We start from the raw sequence: 20,277 nt of genomic DNA, 5'->3' as shown, positions 1-20,277 counted from the left end.
CGCAAGTATATAATCTGGAGAATTCTAGCCTTCTTGCAAGTAGGGGTAGATATGAAATTAGCCTTGAGCATTATTAAGGGTCAAATTTAAGCCTTGTCAGTTTCTTTCCAGAAAACGATCGCTTCCCATTCCTTGGTTCAAACCATTGTCCAAGGGATGTTACGTATGCTTCCACCAGTGAAGCCACCATTGTGTCCTTGGGATCTAAATTTGGAGCTGGCAGTTTTACAGAAACAGCCGTTTGTCGGCTCCCTCAGCAGTGACTGGGCGCCGCTGCGAGGGCTTCGTTGTAAGGCAAGTATTTCATAATGTGCTAGTATGCGATGCATACTAGCACATTATGCTATTGTCTTGCAGGGGTTTTTTTGTGTTTGTTTTTTTTTTCCAGCGGTTAATGATCCTTACTGCTCAGTAACTCCTAAAGTGGTTTTGGTCAACTAATAAAACTGCATTGTGAGCATAATTGTTAGATAGCTCTGTAAAGCAGGAAAACAACTTGAATCTATGTAATGAGCAAATTTGTACAGTATATGTTACGTATTTACTCAATACATACATCTACTGTACAAATACTATGGTAAGCATGCACCCCAATGAGTCTCCTAGAGTGCAGCCGCTCTCCCAAAAACAAATGTACATACATTGTCTATATACAAATTATGCACAAAATGGTTCTGAAAACATTAAAATGCATTATTAAAATGTTAGTTATATCAAGCGGATTTCTTTAATATATTGTATCATTGTATATCTAAAAAAAAATTGAAAAAAGACTATACACTCCCTCTAATACCGTAGTACATTTACGGTAGCAATGAACGACCTGGTTCCAACAGCCCAGTGCAACTCTCTGGTGAGGGACAAACCACCTAGGACTATCCTAGGGGATGGTGATATGTGCCTGAATTACCTTGTGTGTAAATTTTCAACTGGAAAATCTCTCAGCGACCAGACTAATGAATGGAAATTGCGCATTTTCCAGTTCTCTCAAGTTGCACTAGAATCAGTGGAGGGTCTTTAGTGGTTCAGAGGACATGTAGCTGTCTATCTCAGATAAACATCTAATCCTGTATCAACAGCTTAATTTGGAACAAATCTCCAGATGGTGTTTAAAGGAGAGCAATACAATAATAGACAAATACTTCACAAAGAAGCAAGATTCATTGACTCACTGACAGTTTCACCCAAACTATTGTAAAACTAAACCATCTATAACTGTATTATATATATATATATACACACACACATACACGCACACATGCATACACACACACACACAGTATCTCACAAAAGTGAGTACACCCCTCACATTTTTGTAAATATATTATTATATCTTTTCATGTGACAACACTGAAGAAATGACACTTTGCTACAATGTAAAGTAGTGAGTGTACAGCTTGTATAATAGTGTAAATTAGCTGTCCCCTCAAAATAACTCAACACACAGCCATTAATGTCTAAACCGCTGGCAACAAAAGTGAGTACACCCCTAAGTGAAAATGTCCGAGTTGGGCCCAAAGTGTCAATATTTTGTATGGCCAGCATTATTTTCCAGCACTGCCTTAACCTTCTTGGGAATGGAGTTCGCCAGAGCTTCACAGGTTGCCACTGGAGTCCTCTTCCACTCCTCCATGATGGCATCACGGAGCCGGTGGATGTTAGAGATCTAGCGCTCCTCCATCTTTCGATGCCCCACAGATGCTCAATAGGGTTTAGGTCTACAGACATGCTTGGCCAGTCCATCACCTTTACCCTCAGCTTCTTTAGGAAGGCAGTGGTCATCTTGGAGGTGTGTTTGGGGTCATTATCATGTTGGAATACTGCCCTGCGGCCTAGTCTCCAATGGGAGGGGATAATGCTCTGCTTCAGTATGTCACAGTACATGTTGGCATTCATGGTTCCCTCAATCAACTGTAGCTCCCCAGTGCCGATAGCACTCATGCAGCTCCAGACCATGACACTCCCAGCACCATGCTTGACTGTAGGCAAGACACACTTGTCTTTGTACTCCTCACCTGGTTGCCGCCCCACACGCTTGACACCATCTGATCAAATAAGTTTATCTTGGTCTCATCAGAACACAGGACATGGTTCCAGTAATCCATGTCCTTAGTTTGCTTGTCTTCAGTAAACTGTTTGCGGGCTTTCTTGTGCATCATCTTTAGAAAAGGCTTCCTTCTGGGACGACAGCCATGCAGACCAATTTGATGCAGTGTACGGCGTATGGTCTGAGCACTGACAGGCTGACCCCCCACCCCTTCAACCTCTGCAGCAATGCTGGCAGCACTCATACATCTATTTCCCAAAGACAACTTCTGGATATGATGCTGAGCACATGCACTCAACTTCTTTGGTCGACCATAACTAGGCCTGTTCTGAGTGGAACCTGTCCTGTTAAATGGCTGTATGGTCTTGGCTACCATGCTGCAGCTCAGTTTCAGGGTCTTGGCAATCCTCCTATATCCTAGGCCATCTTTATGCAGAACAACAATTCTTTTTTTCAGATCCTAAAAGAGTTCTTTGCCATGAGGTGCCATGTTTAACTTCCAGTGACCAGTATGAGAGAGTGAGAGCAATAACACCAAATTTAACATACCTGCTCCCCATTTACACCTGAGACCTTGTAACACTAACGAGTCACATGACACCAGGGAGGAAAAATGGCTAATTGGGCCCAAGTTTGACATTTCCACTTAGGGGTGTACTCACTCTTGTTGCCAGCGGTTTAGACATTATTGGCTGTGTGTTGAGTTATTTTGAGGGGACAGCCATTTTACGCTTTTTATACAAGCTGTGCACTCACTACTTTACATTGTAGCAAAGTGTCATTTCTCCAGTGTTGTTACATGAAAAGATATAATAATATTTTTACAAAAATGTGAGGGTGTATTCCCTTTTGTGAGATACTATATATATATGGGTAAATATATTTCTAAAGGTGCTATTGACATGAAATTTTCACCACACGTTGGTAACAGCCCATGCAATCCATACATTCAAGGAGACCAAAACAAATAAGTTCAGAAATGAATTATGTGCAAAAAAAGTAAATGACACAGGGAAAAAGTATTTAACACATGAAGAAAGGGAGGTACAAAAAGGTATGGAGAGCCAAGACACCAGCTTAAATCTATCAGTAATTAGAAAGCAATCCTCCCCCTTGTCAGTGCAATTTATTATCAGCTGGTTTAGTCCCAAATGATGGCCTTTAAAAAAGGTGTCTCATTACCAAGGTGTCACACAAGAAACATCTCATGGTGGGTAAAAGCAAAGAGCTCTGTCAAGACCTTCGCAAACTTATTGTTGCAAAACATACTAATGGCATTGGTTACAGATGGATTTCTAAACTTCTGAGTGTTGCAGTGAGCACTGTTGGGGCCATAATCCAGAAGTGGAAAGAACATAATTTCACCATAAACCAGCTACCACCAGGTGCTACTCGCAAGATTTCTGACAGAGGAGGGAAAATAAATATCAGAAGAGTTGTCCAAGAGCCAAGGCCCACTTGTGGAGAGCTTCAGAAAGACCTGGAATTAGCAGGTACAAATTTTTTTAAAGAAAACAATAAGCAATGCATTCAACTGTCATGACCTGTATGCACGCTCCCCACCCAAGTCTCCTTTGCTAATAAAAAAAGCATGTTGAAGCTCCTTTAAAATGTGTTGCACAACATTTAGATACGCCTGTGAAATACTGGGAGAAAATAGTCTGGTCAGATGAGACCAAAACTGAACTCTTTGGATGCCATAATACACACCATGTTTGGAGGTCAAATGGCACTGCACATCACCCCAAAAAACAACATACCAACAGTGAAGTTTGGCGATGGGAACATCATGGTGTGGGGCTGTTTTTGAGCATACGGTACTTGCAAACTTCATACCATTGAAGGAAGGATGAATGGAAAAATGTACCAAGATATGCTTGATAAAAAATCTGCTGCCATCTACCAGGATGATGAAGATAAAATGAGAGTGGACAATGATCCCAAACACAAAGCCAATGAAACCCTCAATTGGTTTCAAAGAATCGAATAGAAAATCTATGAAAAGAACTAAAGATCAGAGTTCATAGAAGAGGACCACGGAACCTTTAAGATTTGAAGACTGTTTAAGTGGAAGAATGGGCAAAAATCACACCTGAGCAATGCATGCGACTAGTTTCTCCATTACAGGAGGCATCTTGATGCTGTCATTACCAACAAAGGATTTTGTACAAAGTATTAAATAAATTTCACTTAGCGTGTTCAATATTTTTTCCTGTGTCATTCCATTTTATTACACATAACTTAATTTCTGAACTTATTTGTTTTTTTTTTTGTTTTTTTTTGTATGTATGGATTGCATGGGTTGGTACTCACATGTGTTGCACATTTCATGTCAATGACACTTTTAGAAATATATTTACCTACAAAAATGGTGACGTGTTCAATACTTATTTCTCTCTCTCCAATTCAAATATGAGTGTATCTGTTTGCATACAAAATTAAAACAATTGTAGCTGGCCAATTTATTTAGATTTTTTTGTTTTGAGAACACTTAGTCAATCAACTAATTGATAGTGGGGTTAAATTAGGAGAAAGGAGGAGGATAGGAATTTTCTCTTGAATAAACTTGAAATTACATTAATTCCAAATTTGAAAGTTAAAATCAAATTCAATTTTGAAGTACTTTCCAATGACATTCATCAAGTCAATAAATGTACTAAGAATTTAATGTTCTAATAAATGTTCACAGAAATGTTTTGTTCAGAAATCAACTAGTAGTATATGGAAATATGTAAAACCAGAAGACTACTTCACATGACATTTTCAAACGACCTGTCTACTAATTTCAACTCTACCAGCTTGACGGTCATGATTTATGAGTCACGATTTTTTCTACAGTCTGGTAAACAGCTATACTTCATTACAATTTCAATTATTCTATTTGTAAAGCCTACACTACTACTATACAAGAAAATGTTCTATTTACTGTTCTCTGCTGTCATAGGCGAGGTATTCTTCAACAGTGCCATCTGCATCATAGATCTCTTCCTCCAGAAATGAGTACATCGATGACATAAAATCCAGAGAACCTGAGCTGGATATGGACTCCTCGATTCTTTGTAATGGAGACGCTGAAGGGACCAGCCTTGACCCAGATACACACAGTCTAAAATAAAGAAGTAGGAGACAGCAGGTATGAAGTGTTAGTTAATGCCACTATGCTTTCTACAGCACTCTTTACTGGTAGTCAGTGATAGTGCATGCGGCTGGATAAAAGTTAGAGCTCAAATGCATTGTCATGGGGAGTGAGAGGGCCACATTCTGATATTCCAGCACCAGAAATAAAATATTGAGTACCGAAAAGTGATATTTCCAAAACAGGTCAAAGCCTAAGTTTAGTGATTTTCTTTTTTAAATTACCTCCAGGTGCGGTACAATAAACAAAAAGTGTGCCTAGTGCTGGTGGCTGCCATGTTCTTTGAAATCTTAATTCCTCCTTTTACTGCAAAATCACTGTGCTCCAAAATTCTGTTGTCCTTAATTATTTATATATGTTATCAAAGCACAAGTTTGGAAAATTATTTTAAATAAAAACACGGAATAATTTACATTAGGTTGTCACAATATCATCACTCGGGACTTTAAAACAGGATCTGGTGGACAACAGTGAAGCAACACCTGTTGTACAATTCAATCGTCAGACACCCACAAGCACCTGGCATTGAGACAAACATTTTTTTTCCATTTAGGATATAATTCTTCTAGTGATTTCAGCCTGTAAGGACCAATTTGATGGATTTACTAGTTAGAAGCCTAGGACGTACATGGGTGCACTCCAGGATCTGCTTTTAGTTTAATAAAACCCAATCTGTGTAGCAGCCCTGCTATCATATGCTCTTTCTGCATTGATCAATGTTACAGAAAATTAGACAATGAAGTAGTACTAAAGGCATTTTTTTTTGATTTTGTAAAGAGTAATGGAGAGTTATAAACCTTGTTAGATATTAGGCCTCATTCACACCAGAACATGATGTGGGAAACTTGTGTTCCATGCACGTTTCTTGCACCACATTCAAAATGCACTCATATTTCTAATAACACCCCAAATTCAAATCGTGTACATGCTGCATTTGCCTGCATCAGATTCCATGGACCTTCAGTATCATGCGATTTGGTGCGGTGCATTTATTAAAAGTAGTGCATGCAATACTTTTTGTGCAATCCAATTAGATTTCAGCCCATTCAAATGAATAGGCTGAAAATTGCGGTGCTCTGAGTCAAACAGGAAACACACAGGTACGTGGACCGCATTCCTGTGTGATTCAGGCGTGAACTGGTCCTAAAAAAAAAAAAACGCCTTCAATTATACTTTAACTAGTTGCAGACTTTGGGCATGCTACACATGCCCAAAATAGCTTCATCTTTGTACACAGGGTGTGATTAGCACGTCCTGTCCCTCTGCCCTGCTTCTGGGACCCCCTCTCCCAGTAAACGGTAATTTTTGGCTATGATTAATCAGAACCGGCATTACAGTACACTCAGAGAGGAAGTCACTATCCCTAGCTGTCAAAAAAGCAGCCTGAGACACTCCTCAGGGCCGGTTCACATTATGGCGAGTGCGGCGATCGCACTGCTCCTTCATTACATGCGATTGGATGTGCGGATGCGAATTCAGCCTACACTTTGTATGGCTGAATGCGCACTGTATCCGCACCAAACTCGCACATGACCCTTTTTTCCAGCCGCATCAGGATCGGATCGCACAGTGGTTCACACTTGTGCGATCCGATCCTGTGCGAACTGTCAGATCGAACTGCGATATGCGATCAAACTGGGGGTGTCGTTAACATTTAATTGACACACCCTGCGTTTCGCATATGGCAGTGTTAGCTGGCAGATGTGCGTTTGCGATGCGGGAACAGGCTGCAAATTCGCAGCCTTCCCGCATCGCACAAGTGTGAACCGGGACCGCAATTAAGGAATGGTAAATTGTAAAATAAAAATAGATACATTGTAGTCAAAAGTAAACCCGAAAGTAAAAAAAAAAAAAGAAAGTCTTGACTATTTAACCCGTGATTACCCACTGTAATCTGTTAATAGCGCAAATTATCTCCTTAGCTAGTTCATAAAATGTATTACAAAACATTTTGCATTATGCCTACAAAATTTTTATTATGTTTTCAATGTTGTTGCATATTTTATTCTGTAGCATCAAAAGGCACCTTGCAAAATACAATTTAAATTGATTTGTAATAACTTTGCCTCTTAATTTTAGTGTCATGATAAAACCTAGCTTGAAGTATATGATCTATGGTAAGACAAAGAGGTGTCCATTGAGATTCATGAAGACACAGTAAGATGAAGCCTCTGAGCACGATTTGACAGCATCACCAGGAGCAAACTATAGTTATGACAGTAAAAGGAAATCTATCTAAAAACGTAATCAACTCAAAGCTTGGGCTGAGACAGAATTATCGTTGTGATTTGGACACCTTAAAGAGGAAGTAAACTCTTAACTTTTTTTTTTTTTTCCCCTGCAAAGTAAAAGCATAATGTACTAGTATGCATCGCATACTAGCACATTATGTGACACGTACCTGCAACGAAGCCCGCGTTGTCCCTGCTGCCGGCCGCATCCATCTTTCACCCTTCCGGGTCTGCAGACTCCGCATGCGTGCGCGAGCTGCCAGTCACGGCACAGGGCTCTGAAGAAACGGCCGTTTCTTCAGAGCGCATGCGCCGATGACGTCATCAGCTGTATGCACTGTAAATATCTCCTAAACGTTGCAAGTTTAGGAGATATTTACAGCACCTATAGTTAAGCCTTAATATAGGCTTACCTATAGGTAAAAGTCATTAAAGTGGGTTTACGACTTTTTTAGAAATAAAAATAACAAACATGCCTATAATGACCTGCTCTGTGCAATTGTTTTGCACATAGCAGTCCTGATCCTTTCCTTCTTGGGTGCCCCGCTGGCGCTTCAGGCCCATCCTCTTCATCGGGTGCCCCCACGGAAAGCTTCTTCCTCCTCTGGGGGCACCTGTAGGAGGTCGCTCTCAAGTTCTGCTGCTGCATCTATTGACATAGACAGCGACACTTGGCCCTGCCCCCACTCCCGTGCCACAGAATTTGATTGAGAGCAGCGGGAGCCAATGGCTCCTGCTGCTATCAATCTGGCCAATGAGGAGAGAGACAGCAGCTGGAGCCGCTGTGCTCGTGCACATCTCTGGATCGGATCAGTCTCAGGTAAGAAAAAGAGGGGGTCTGGGGGAGCGGCAGCACAGAAGGTTTTTCACCTTAATACATAGAATGCATTAAGGTGAAAAACCTTGAGGCTTTACAACTACTTTAAAGACTGTAACACTGCTATACTACTGAAAAAGGATTTGGAGTACACAAGGAATATAGACTATCTGGGGAATTAAAGTGGTGGTAAAGCCTCAAGGTTTTTCACCTTAATGCATTCTATGTGTTAAGGTGAGAAACCTTCTGTGCTGCAGCTCCCCCTTTTTCTTACCTGAGCCCAATCCAGCGATGTGCATGAGCGCAACGGCTCCAGCCGCGGTCTCTCTTCTCATTGGACTGATAGCTAGCTCCCACTGCTGTAAATCAAATCCAGCGACACAGGAGTTGGGGGCAGGTCCAAGTCCCACTGTCTGTGTCAATGGACCCAGCAACTGGACTTGGGAGCGAGCCCACATGGGTGCCCCCAGGGAAAGTGGCTTTTCGTGGAATCACCTGATGAAGAGGAGGGGTTTGGAGCACTGGCAGGGCATTCTAGAAGAAGAGGCCTGGGCTGCTCTGTGCAAAACATTGCATGTTTGAGTATGTTTGTTATTTTTAGTAAAAAAGAAAAAAAAAAAACACAAGGGTTTACAACCCCTTTATAATAGTGCAGGAAACTCCTCTAAGTGGCTTGCATCACTGTTTTAGGTCTAGCTGCGCCACCAGTTCCAGATTCTATTTTAGAGAAAAACAGAAACTGGTATAGGGTTTGCACATAGGTAACTGAGGGAATACTGAAAACTGCTGGAGATCCCCACTAGGTCTGACATTGGCAGTTTGTGGGTTTTTCTTTTTTGTTCACCCGCCTCTTGAGGATTGACCACAAAAACAAGTTCAGTTGGTGTCCTGTTCCCGCAGCTGAATCAACTGTAGGAGACTATCCTGGCGCTTGCTGGACTTTCTTTGGTGCCCTGAAGCCTTTTTCACAACTGCAGTGGAAATGTTTTATTGGATTATGTTCATTTTCATGGCAAAAAGGGTGAAAATTAATATTGTATCATTCTCAAAACTTTTGGCCAAGGCTGCAGAGCCTGCAGGGTTAACAACCCTCCTTCTCCCTTCTGCTCTGAGCTGAGCAGGGAGGGGGGAACAGCAGAGATATCGGCACATGCAGCTCCAGCTCTCCTGTTCTATGTGCTGTGTTTGTCATAGACGTGACAGAACAGGGAACTGATCTCTATCAATTACCAAGGGGACTTGCACGGTTAATAATTAGGGGCAACTTCTGCTTTGCTTTCATGTTTAAAAGAATGGTGCAAACTTTGTGCTTGCACCCCTCTTTGTTAATCCCTCCTGTGTCTAAACTACTCAGGACAATATTGGCAATGCTTTAAAGTGATATTTAAGTCTTGTTTTTTTTTGTTTAAAAATAACAAACATGTTATACTTACCTACTCTGTACAGTGGTTTTGCACAAAGCAGCCCTAATCCCCCTCTTCTCGGGTCCCTCAACAGCATTCTTGGCCCTTTCCTCCTGCCGAGTGCCCCCACACCAAGCAGCTTGGAAAACTGAGCCGAGCCACTGCTCTGTGTGTCTAATCAGACATGGAGCCGCAGCTCGGCCCCACCTCTTCTCTCTCCTCATTGGCTCATTAATGTAACGCTCCTGCGTTTTATGTATGATGTGGATTTACAGCTGCAGAAATATTCCACTTCAGTAGTCATGTAGAGAAACGCTGAGACACCAATCCCAACGACTCATCATGTGTGGATGATCTCAATTCAGCAAGTAAATACACACACTCAATAAGATGTTCCTAGAGTGACTTATGTATATAGTAACTCAGTGATGATAGGCTGAAGAGACAGGTTGGGTAGAGATGGTAGATGACAGACACTTGAAAGGAAATGTTCTTGAAAGTAAGATAGTAGCAGATGGGATGCAGATAGGTTAGCAATCATGTATGGTAGCAGATGATAGAGTAGCAGGTGAACATACAGGAGAGACCAACCCAGTGCAAGAGCAGATGGTAGTAGGCTCAAGAGCTAGCAATCTTATATAATGCAGATGTAATAATAGTCCTTAGTATGCAGAGCTAGATAGTGTAAGCTTTAGTATGAAGGTTATAGAGGTTTCCCCTGTGGGGTACTTATCACTAGTAGCAATGTAGCAGAGGAGAGGTTCGGCAAGAGCGGATGATCCGGTAGCGGGATACAGGGATCAGCGCAGTGTGGTTCCGACAGCGAGGTATGCTTGCAAGCATGAGAGCTTCAAGACAGGTTAGCATCAAGGCACAAAGCAGGTTGAACGAACACATGTGAGTGAAAGCTGCTGATTTAAATAGCTGTTCAGTCCGGCGCCTCATGATGATGTCAGCACTCTTAAAGGGAAACACACCTATATGTGCTTCATCTATCTAGGTAGATGGAACGCACCCGGAAATGATGTGATAGGAGGCACTGAGAGTGCCAGAACCTTACAATTAACTTTGATTGACAGCAGCAGGAGCCAATGGCGCTCCACTGCTGTGTCTCAGCCAATCAGCAGGGAGAGTCCCAGACGGCAGATGCTCTCGTGCAACATTGCTGCATCGAAATGGGGCTCAGGTAAGTATAAGGGAGGCTGCTGCACACAGAAGGTTTTTTATCTTAATGCATAGAATGCATTAAGACAAAAATCTTCTGCCTTTAGAACCACTATAAATATTGATATATATATATATAAAAGGCCTGGGACTGATAGAAGATGCTAAGAGGTTCTATTATTTCTGTTCAATTAATATGTTAAACTCCACGCTGGAAAAGTTGATCAATGCTAACGTTCTACCAGAATTGCCTATTATTGTTCAATTATGAGAATAAATCATCTTACTGGCTCATTGATCCAATGTCTTCAGTGCTACTTAGGTAACCAGTACTTGAACCTGTTGTCGAGGGTTTTGAAGTTTTACTTTGAATATGCTGGAAGCCTTCATCCTTAGGAAAAATGAGTTGTTTCCCTAATATCCTTAAAAACAAAACAAAGGAATAAATGTAGGTTCATTACACTAAATACAGAATTATCCATTAAAATGAAAGACAATTGCAAAGTGCAAAGTGCAGCAAACCTTATCAACCAATCACCAGTATGACTACAATAAACAAGAATGTTTGGTTGCTATTGGTTGCTTTACTTGAATAGACCAAATAATCAGTAATATAGCTGTAATAAAAATATTCCACTGCCACAAAGATTCTCAAATTTGTGAAACTGCACATCTAGAAGAAGTTAGGGCCCTTTCACACTGATGTGTTTTTTTCCTGTGTTTTTACCTTGCAAGAAAATACAAGAAAAAATTTTCCCTTTAAATCCTATGGGACTCTATATACTACTGTGCTGCGGGTGCAGTGCATTTTAGAAAGTCCTGCATGCTGTCCACACCAAAAATGCATCTCCCCATTGTAATGAACAGAAAATGCGTTCGCATTTTTGGTGCGTCTTGTGAGTCCCGTGTCCATTTTTCACAGGTGCAGGCAACCAGAAAACGCACCGCAAACGCATCTAAAACATGGCAAAAATTCATATGCATTTTTATCACAATTTTGCTACAGAGCAGTGTGAAAGTAAGCTTAGGCTTTTTAGAGTTAGACTAGGTCTCAAGAATATTTTGTTCAGACTAACTAAAAAAATAAATTAACTAAAAATTAGTAATAAAGTGTTTGTTATCCTAAAAAAAAAAAAAAAAAAACAGATCCTGTTCCCTTAAAGCATGTTATACAGCACAGTGCTTGTGCTGTGCCATTTGGCCCCTTCTATCACCTAAAAAACCTGGCTGATCCTGCCAGTTTCTACCCTCCCCTCCCCAAACTGACCATGGTATATCATGGCTGCTGAGCCCTGACACCGTGGTCAGTTTACGTGCCTCCGTCATCCGCAGCCCTGCACTCTTCTCTCTGTCTTCCTCTCCCCCTCCCCTCCCTGCCTGTCTGCTCATGCTAGTGCCCGCCCCCTCCCCTCCTGCTGCTCTCATATTGAAAATATTAAAATCATCCCATTCCCTCTGTAATATAACAATAAGTCTCCCTGTGCTATAGAAATATATTCTGATATGTACCTATATCAAAGCGGCTCCCGACGATCACGTGACCGCTCGGCTCTCTCTCTTCTCTCTTCCCCTCCTCCCTGGCTGGAGCTTTCAGCCCGGCAGAAGAGAGAGCAGAGGACTCAGCTGAGTGCCCGGAGCCACGCGGATAGGTACAGATCGGCATATTTTTTCTATAACACAGGCACAGGGGCACTTATTGTTATATTACAGAGGGGATGGCATGATTTTATAGTAGTGGCTTAATAAACACTTTAAGTATTTTTATAAAATGTGACTTGGTGGAAGATCAAGCCCGCAAAAGAATATATTGTTTACCAGTCAGTCACCCCTTGTCTCTACAACAGACATAACTAAATGGTGGACTGTGATCTGAGTCTGGACCGAGTCAATGTCCTATCCAGACCGCCGCAGTACAGTCATTTAGGAGCAGTTCTGCCCAGAGCTGTCTCCATTGCCACTGTCATTTTCATTCCCACAGAGCTAACAGTGGGAGGCAGGATAGCTTTGTTAAGAGGGTCTAAGGACATTAGAACGGAGCTGCCACATTTGGCACCTTTCGGGGGGAGGAGGGGGGGCTAAGGACAGTAATGGGGGGGCTCATGGCAGTTAAGAGGGAGAATTTAGGACAGTAATGTAGGGGCTGAGGACAGTAAAGTGGGGCTCAGGACAATATTGGGGGGGGGGGGGGCTGATGACAGTAATGGGGGGGCACAGGACAGTAATGGTGGGCTCAGGAGAGTTAAGGGGGTGCTCAGGAAAGTTAAGGGGGGCTCAGGACAGTTAAGGGGGGGAGCTCAGGACAGTAATTTGACTGAGAACAGTAATGGGAGGGCTCAGTACAGTAATAGGGACTTATGACAGTAATGGTGGAACTGAGGAGAGTAATGGGAGGGGGCTTAGGACAGTAGTGAGGGTCTGAGGTCTGAGGACATTAATGAGGTCACTGAGGACAGTAATGAAGGGGGGACTAAGGACAGTAATGAGATGGCTGAGTACAGTAATGGCATGGCTGAGGATAGTAATGAGGGGTTGTTGACAACATTGGGGTCACTGAGGACAGTAATGCGGGCTGAGGACATAAATGGGTTCACTGAGGACATTCATAGGGGGGCACAGCACAGTAATAGGGAGCTCAGGACATTAATGGGGTCACTAAGGACTGTAATGGGGGGAGCTGAGGACTGTAATGTGAAGGGGGAATATTGATGTGAAGGTAAGTGACTGTGGTGTGAAGGGGGAACTGAGAATGCTTATGTAACAATGAGATTGTGATAGGAGGTTCAATTCAGATCTATGCACCTGGGAGAAATGCAAGGAAAAAAGTCCCAACCCTTTTTTTTTTTTTTAGTCGCAGTGCACCAAGTGTAAAAATGTACTGTAGGTGCCTATGTGTGGGGGTGCTATTAGGAATTAATGGCAACTCCACGCATCTGTTAAAGTTCAGCGCATTTATCTGTGGGTTGGGAAAGCATGCATTTTCGCACATATTCTCCAGCCACAGTTATGAGCCTAGCCTAAGAGAGAGAGGCTGTGATGAGAAGGATCTTACTCATAGCACAAACGATTTGGACCACTGCTGGAAGAAAATTTTACTGACTGGACCTTGGTGAATTTTAATTCAATACCCCTGCTCTACAAAAGAACAGTGGCCAAAATTATAGCTCATAAAAAAAATGCACTATATTACCTGAGATGGGGTGATCTTTCAGTCCAGTCTTTGCACTCTGCTTGTAGGTTCTTGTTCTGTGAACTGACATTGCCCTCAAAAAGCATCTCATCAACATCCCAGAACAAATGATGGACCCTCTGCGCATTAGCTTTATCGAACTCCTAGCAAAGAACACACACAATAAAACATTTTTGTTGCAGCACTCAAACACTTAAAGGAGGGCAGAAGGTTTTTTATCTTAATGCATTCTATGCAGTAGCCCCCCTCAGCCCCCTAATATTTACCTGAGCTCATATTTATTCAGCAATGTTGCAGGGGTGTCTCAGCTGGCCGTGAACCCCCTCCTCATTGGCTAGGACAGCAGCGCGGCGCAATTAGCTCTGGCTGCTTTTAATCAAAGTCAGTCAGCCAATCAGGAGAGAGAGAGGGGACAGGGACCAGGTCGCGGCTCCATGTCTGAATGGACACAGGGAGCTGTGGCTGTGACTTAGCTAGTGTGACCCAATAGCAAGCTACTTGCTGTGGGGGCACTCAACAGGAGGGAGGGGCCAGGAGCACAGATGTGGGACCCGAGAAGAGGAGGATCCGGGCCACTATGTGCAAAACCACTTCACAGTGCAGGTAAGTTTACCATGTTTGTTATTTAAAAAAAAAAAACACGAGACCTTACAATCACTTTAACCACTTCTCGACCACCCGTCGCCTTTTTACTGCAGCAGGGTGGCTCTCCTGCGCAAATTGACGTAGGTCTACATCGGTCGCGTGCGGTAAGCTAGGGGGCGAGCGCGTGCCGCCGCCGGCGCGCTCCCGCCCCCACTCGTCAGCGGGGAAGCCGATCCACCGGTCAGGCGGCTCCGATTGCCGCCTGACACCCACGATCGCTCCCCGCTGAGAGAGAAGGACGGTCGGCTGTTGTAAACACAGCCGACCGTTCTTCTCCCTGCAATGATCACAGAGCTCATGTGATCCTTCTATATAGGATCACATGTCTCTAAGGTCATTTCACAAGCCACACCCCCCAACAGTTAGAATCACTCCCCTGGGCTCACATTTAACCCATTGATCACCCATAGGGTTAACCCCTTCCCTGTCAGTGTCATTATTACAGTAACAGTGCATATTTTTAGCACTGATTACTGTAGTAATGTCACTGGTACCCCCAAAAGTGTCAAAAATGTCAGTTAGGGGTCCGATCCCACACAAAAAAAAAATTGCAGATCGCCGCTATTACTAGTTAAAAAAAAAAAACAGTAAAAATGACATAAATCTTTCCTGTAGTTATTAGACTTTAAACTTTTGCGCAAACCAATCAAAATACGCTTGCTGCGATTTTTTACCAAAAATATGTAGCAGAAAAATTGGCCTAAAATGTTAGAAAAAAATTTAGATTTTTAAATTTTTTTTGTTTGCGAATGTCATATAGCAGAATGTGAAAAATATTGTTTTTTTTTTCAAAATTGTTTATAGCGCAAAAAAAATAAAAAAATCGCACAGGTGATCAAATACCACCAAAAGAAGCTCTATTTGTGGGGGAAAAAAAGGACATCAATTTTATTTGGGTACAGCGTCGCACGACTGCGCAATTGTCTGTTAAAGTAACAAGAAAGAATCGCAAAATAGGGCTTGTCATTAGGGGGCAAATCCTTCCGGTCTTAAAGTGGTTAAAAGGCATTTTGCTCATTTTCTTCCTAAAAGAGCTTCTCAGTATATATCATAAAGATGAAACTAAGTTGCAGAATTTATCTGAAACTATGATGTTCAATTGAGAGAAACATTGTATCTTATTTGACTACAAAATAATCATCTTTTTGAAACTAAGAAGCAAAGTTTCTATCCACAAAAGCAGAATGGCCTGAGTACCTTGTATGGATGCAGAATGGTGGGCTTTTCTTAGTTGCTTCTAGAAATTCAGTGCTGGCAGAGGTCACACTTTGCTTTTCCTACTATTTATTCATACCTTGTTAGGCTTGTCAATAGCTAGGATATTAGGTGACTCAGCGATAACAAAGGATTATTTTTAACAATAGGCATTCCTGGACATGTGCCTAGTGCATTAGAATAATGCAAGAAAACAGCACAATAATTATATATGTCTATTAATAATTTGTATTTTATTGTTGCCTTGTCTAACTACCTCTAGACCACTGTTTCTCAAACTTTTTTCTATTGTAGAAGTATGCAAAATCTTGAGGCACCCCAGTCTAAAGCCTCGTACACTTGCTACGAATTTCCGCCGACCGGTCGTCCGTCTTTTGTCCAGAGTGGTGTCTTTTGGTTGGAATGTGCTCTAGACTGCACACGAATTTTCCCGTAAGACAGAATTCTATTTTAGAAGTGATGTCATGTGTTGGATTGCTTTGTATGTGTTCTTTCTTCTCTGAGCATGCCTAGTCTTGCTCATAAGATTTTTCCACATCGAAATCTGTACTAATGAGATGAAAATCGGACGTGTGTTGACGGAGGACAAAAATTTTAATGCCTGCACATCAGGATTTTGTCAGCCGAAAAGTCGGAGTCGGCTGTCGAAAGCACCATACTAACAAGCCGAAAATCGGCAGATCGGTCGTCGGACGAAATTTCCCTTCCGAATTTCTTATCGTGTGTACGGGGCTTAAAAGTATAAAAAAATGTAAATGTTACTTATCAATGGGATACCTGAGAGAGGGACAATGCACACAACCACCTGAAAGAAATTTATATCATAAGCCTCTCATCAAATAAAGTCTCCTCAAAGAGTCCACCAAATACACAATCCCCAATCACAGCACCCTCTATCACAAAGTCCCCTCTTCATATTAGAGCCCTACTTTTTGGTTCCAGCAACAGGGCAAGGGGCAGGACGTGGCACAGGTCTGAAGAAAGTTGATGTCTGTTCTCCCCTGAATGCTATGGGGTTGGCCTACATACCGCCTGCCCTGGATCAGCATGATATGTTTTTATGGTGCAGGCAGACCAGGCCACCAACACCAATGCAATAAATGACACTGTGCTTTGTGCCCTAGAGCGTAATTTGTTGTTATGATGCTGGAAGCTGTCCCACCCACACCGTGGCAACTCATAAAGCTAATCCAGGGCAAACCTGGTCCCTTGCTTCGGGCCCCAGGGGGGCCCAAACAGCACCCAGGATGCCAAAGGACCCCAGCTGAGAAACATTGCTTTAGGGCTCTTTCACACGGTCCGCCTCCGTAGGCGGATCCGTGCTGCTCAGCGGGGATCGAGCCGGCGGATGACAGCTCCGTCTCCGCTTGCAGTGCGGAGAGGGAGGTGTCACAGCCCCCGCTGCTCTCTATGGGGAATCGGATGAGAGCGGACCGCCTGTCTGCTCTCATCCGATCCCCAGGACGGATGGAAAATAGGGTTTCCATCCGTCCGGATTTCACGGAAAGGATCGGATGCGGATGGCAGCGGGTCACCGCTGACATCCGCTGCTCCATAGGGCTGAATGGGGCATCCGATCAGATCCGCCTAAAAAACTGACAGGCGGATCTGATCGGACCGCCCGTGTGAAAGAGCCCTTAGACACTTTAAAATAATTCCAACAGTAGATTTTAAAGTTCAGGCAAAACCTAACTAACCCTTAACCTGTTCTCTGCCACATTCTAAACCTAATCTATCTAACCTTGTAAAGCAAAAATCGCTATACTTACCTATTTTGCAGCCGATCCAGTCTGGACCCAGCATCAGCTGTCAGTGGCAGCTTCAGTGTTGAGGCAGGTCCAAGAGAGACAGCCAACAACGGAAGCCCCATAGTAAGTCAATGGGCAACGTCACTTCCCAGGCATTTCACAGCTGTGGTTGGTCCTCTCCTACACAGACCTTCCGCTGCTGGAGACCGGACCGGATTGGCTGCAGAATAGGTAATTACAGCGATCACAGGGTTAGATAGATTAAGGTTAGAATGTGGCAAAGAGCAGGTTTAGCATTAAGTAGGTTTTACCTGGACTTACAGTTTAAAGGAAAGGGTTGTAGGAGATGAAGGATGAGATCATAAAATAGTTTAGAGCTAAGGTAAAATCCCTCTTTTTCCGCACATTGTTGATAAGTCGATTGCTTGTACAGTAGAAAATCTACATAAAAATAGTTTGCATGCTGTATAAAAGGGTGCGCTGATATGGTGAATTTTGCTGCAACCAAAGATCCAAATATAGGTTTGAAAATAATTGAAATAGATAGTCTGGTATGCTAAATGATATAGGTGTCACTCTAAAATTGTCAAAACACACAAAGTGGCAAAGAAACTATAAGTGCACTCCAACGAATGTAGCCATATACTTACTAAAACAATGAACCATATGTGGTATATCGTGATATATACAAACACTGTTAAATAATTAACAATTATTAAATAAATGTGCAAAAAACCCAAAAGGGATGTGCAAAAGTCCCATATATGGTGTCTCATACATAAGTCAGAAAACTCCGGATAATGAGAAAACAAATGTGAACAACTCCAGGTGATGAGATGGGAATCAGATATAATAGGTGCTCCAAACAAAGCCATGTGTCAGGTGCTTATATCTTGTGTCCCACCACCTTAAGAATTTACTTCTTACCAGCAGGTAGAAGTTAAAGACAGAAAGACAGCCACCTCAAGAATGTTGACTCCTTGTGCTGTGAGAGGTAATACACTGGTCCCACCCCTCGTGGAAGAGATATATAAGGCCTCTTACCAGATGGATAAAAATCCGAGGCGTGTGTCTGTCTCTTAAAGAGGCTCTTTCCTCTCGTCACAATGGGTCAGTTCCTGGGTTTATTTCAGAGGATCCCTTGTAGCTTTTATACTCCTTCCTGGTCCCCAAATTTCTTGGGGGGTACTTCCACCATACAGTATATGTGCAAAGGTGCCTTCTGAGTTACATCCCCTTTCAGGATTTGAATACTGTAATGCAGATTTAGTCCCATGAAGTTCCACCAATAAAGCCCTCTTGTTCCTGGGCCTGTCTGCTTGTAAGAGCAATCCCCCTTTCTGTATTGTCCCCTGGTCCTCTTGGCTCGCTCAGCCTTTAGTTGCAGTGCCCTGCTGCGTGGCCCACTCCTGTCCTCTGGGTGAAAGTTCTCCTGACACCTGGCATGAAACCTGCTGGCTCGGGCACCTCTGATTCCTGGCTCTTTCCTCCCGTCACAGCGGTCTCCAAACTGGGAGCTGTTTGGAGTTTGGAGACAGCTTCCATATTTGAGATAAGAGGTCTCACCCAGGAATCAGAGGTGCCCGAGCCAGCAGGTCTCATGCCAGGTGTCAGGAGAACTTCCACCCAGAGGACAGGAGTGGGCCACGCAGCAGGGCACTGCAACTAAAGGCTGAGCGAGCCGAGAGGACCAGGGGATCTGGACAATACAGAAAGGGGGATTGCTCTTACAAGCAGACAGGCCCAGGAACAAGAGGGCTTTATTGGTGGAACTTCATGGGACTAAATCTGCATTATTCAAATCCTGAAAGGGGATGTAACTCAGAAGGCACCTTTGCACATATACTGTATGGTGGAAGTACCCCCCAAGAAATTTGGGGACCAGGAAGGAGTATAAAAGCTACAAGGGATCCTCTGAAATAAACCCAGGAACTGACCCATTGTGACGGGAGGAAAGAGCCTCTTTAAGAGACAGACACACGCCTGGGATTTTTATCCATCTGGTAAGAGGCCTTATAGATCTCTTCCACGAGGGGTGGGACCAGTGTATTACCTCTCGCAGCACAAGGAGTCAACATTCTTGAGGTGGCTGTCTTTCTGCCTTTAACTTCTACCTGCTGGTAAGAAGTAAATTCTTAAGGTGGTGGGACACAAGATATAAGCACCTGACACATGGCTTTGTTTGGAGCACCTATTATATCTGATTCCCATCTCATCACCTGGAGTTGTTCACATACAGTGGGTACGGAAAGTATTCAGACCCCCTTAAATTTTTCACTCTTTGTTATATTGCAGCCATTTGCTAAAATCATTTAAGTTCATTCTTCTTCCTCATGAATGTACACATAGCACCCCATACTGACAGAAAAACACAGAATTGTTGACATTGTTGCAGATTTATTAAAAAAGAAAAACTGAAATATCACATGGTCCTAAGTATTCAGACCCTTTGCTGTGACACTCATATATTTAACTCAGGTGCTTTCCATTTCTTCTGATCATCCTTGAGATGGTTCTACACCTTCATTTGAGTCCAGCTATGTTTGATTATACTGATTGGACTTGATTAGGAAAGCCACACACCTGTCTATATAAGACCTTCCAGATCACAATGCATGTCAGAGCAAATGAGAATCATGAGGTCAAAGGAACTGCCTGAAGAGCTCAGAGACAGAATTGTGGCA

General features: G+C 42.8%; 1 protein-coding gene across 1 annotated transcript in view; it reads right to left on the bottom strand.

The window, feature by feature from the left end:
- Positions 1 to 20,277, bottom strand: part of FAM149A (family with sequence similarity 149 member A) — a 142,349-nt gene that overhangs the window by 23,169 nt on the left and 98,903 nt on the right. Inside the window, exons 4-6 of the mRNA XM_082244056.1 lie at positions 13,986 to 14,128; positions 11,086 to 11,220; positions 4,974 to 5,153 (exon numbers count right to left, since the gene is read on the bottom strand). Of these exons, the coding sequence (XP_082100182.1) occupies positions 4,974 to 5,153; positions 11,086 to 11,220; positions 13,986 to 14,128 (458 nt within the window). The remainder of the gene's footprint in view (positions 1 to 4,973; positions 5,154 to 11,085; positions 11,221 to 13,985; positions 14,129 to 20,277) is intronic.

This window comes from Pelophylax lessonae (genome assembly GCF_965119305.1).
Source record: "Pelophylax lessonae genome assembly, chromosome: 1".
NCBI classification, from domain to species: domain Eukaryota; kingdom Metazoa; phylum Chordata; class Amphibia; order Anura; family Ranidae; genus Pelophylax; species Pelophylax lessonae.
The sequence above is the reverse complement of the archived record's forward strand: the minus strand, read 5'-3'. Positions and strand labels throughout refer to the sequence as shown.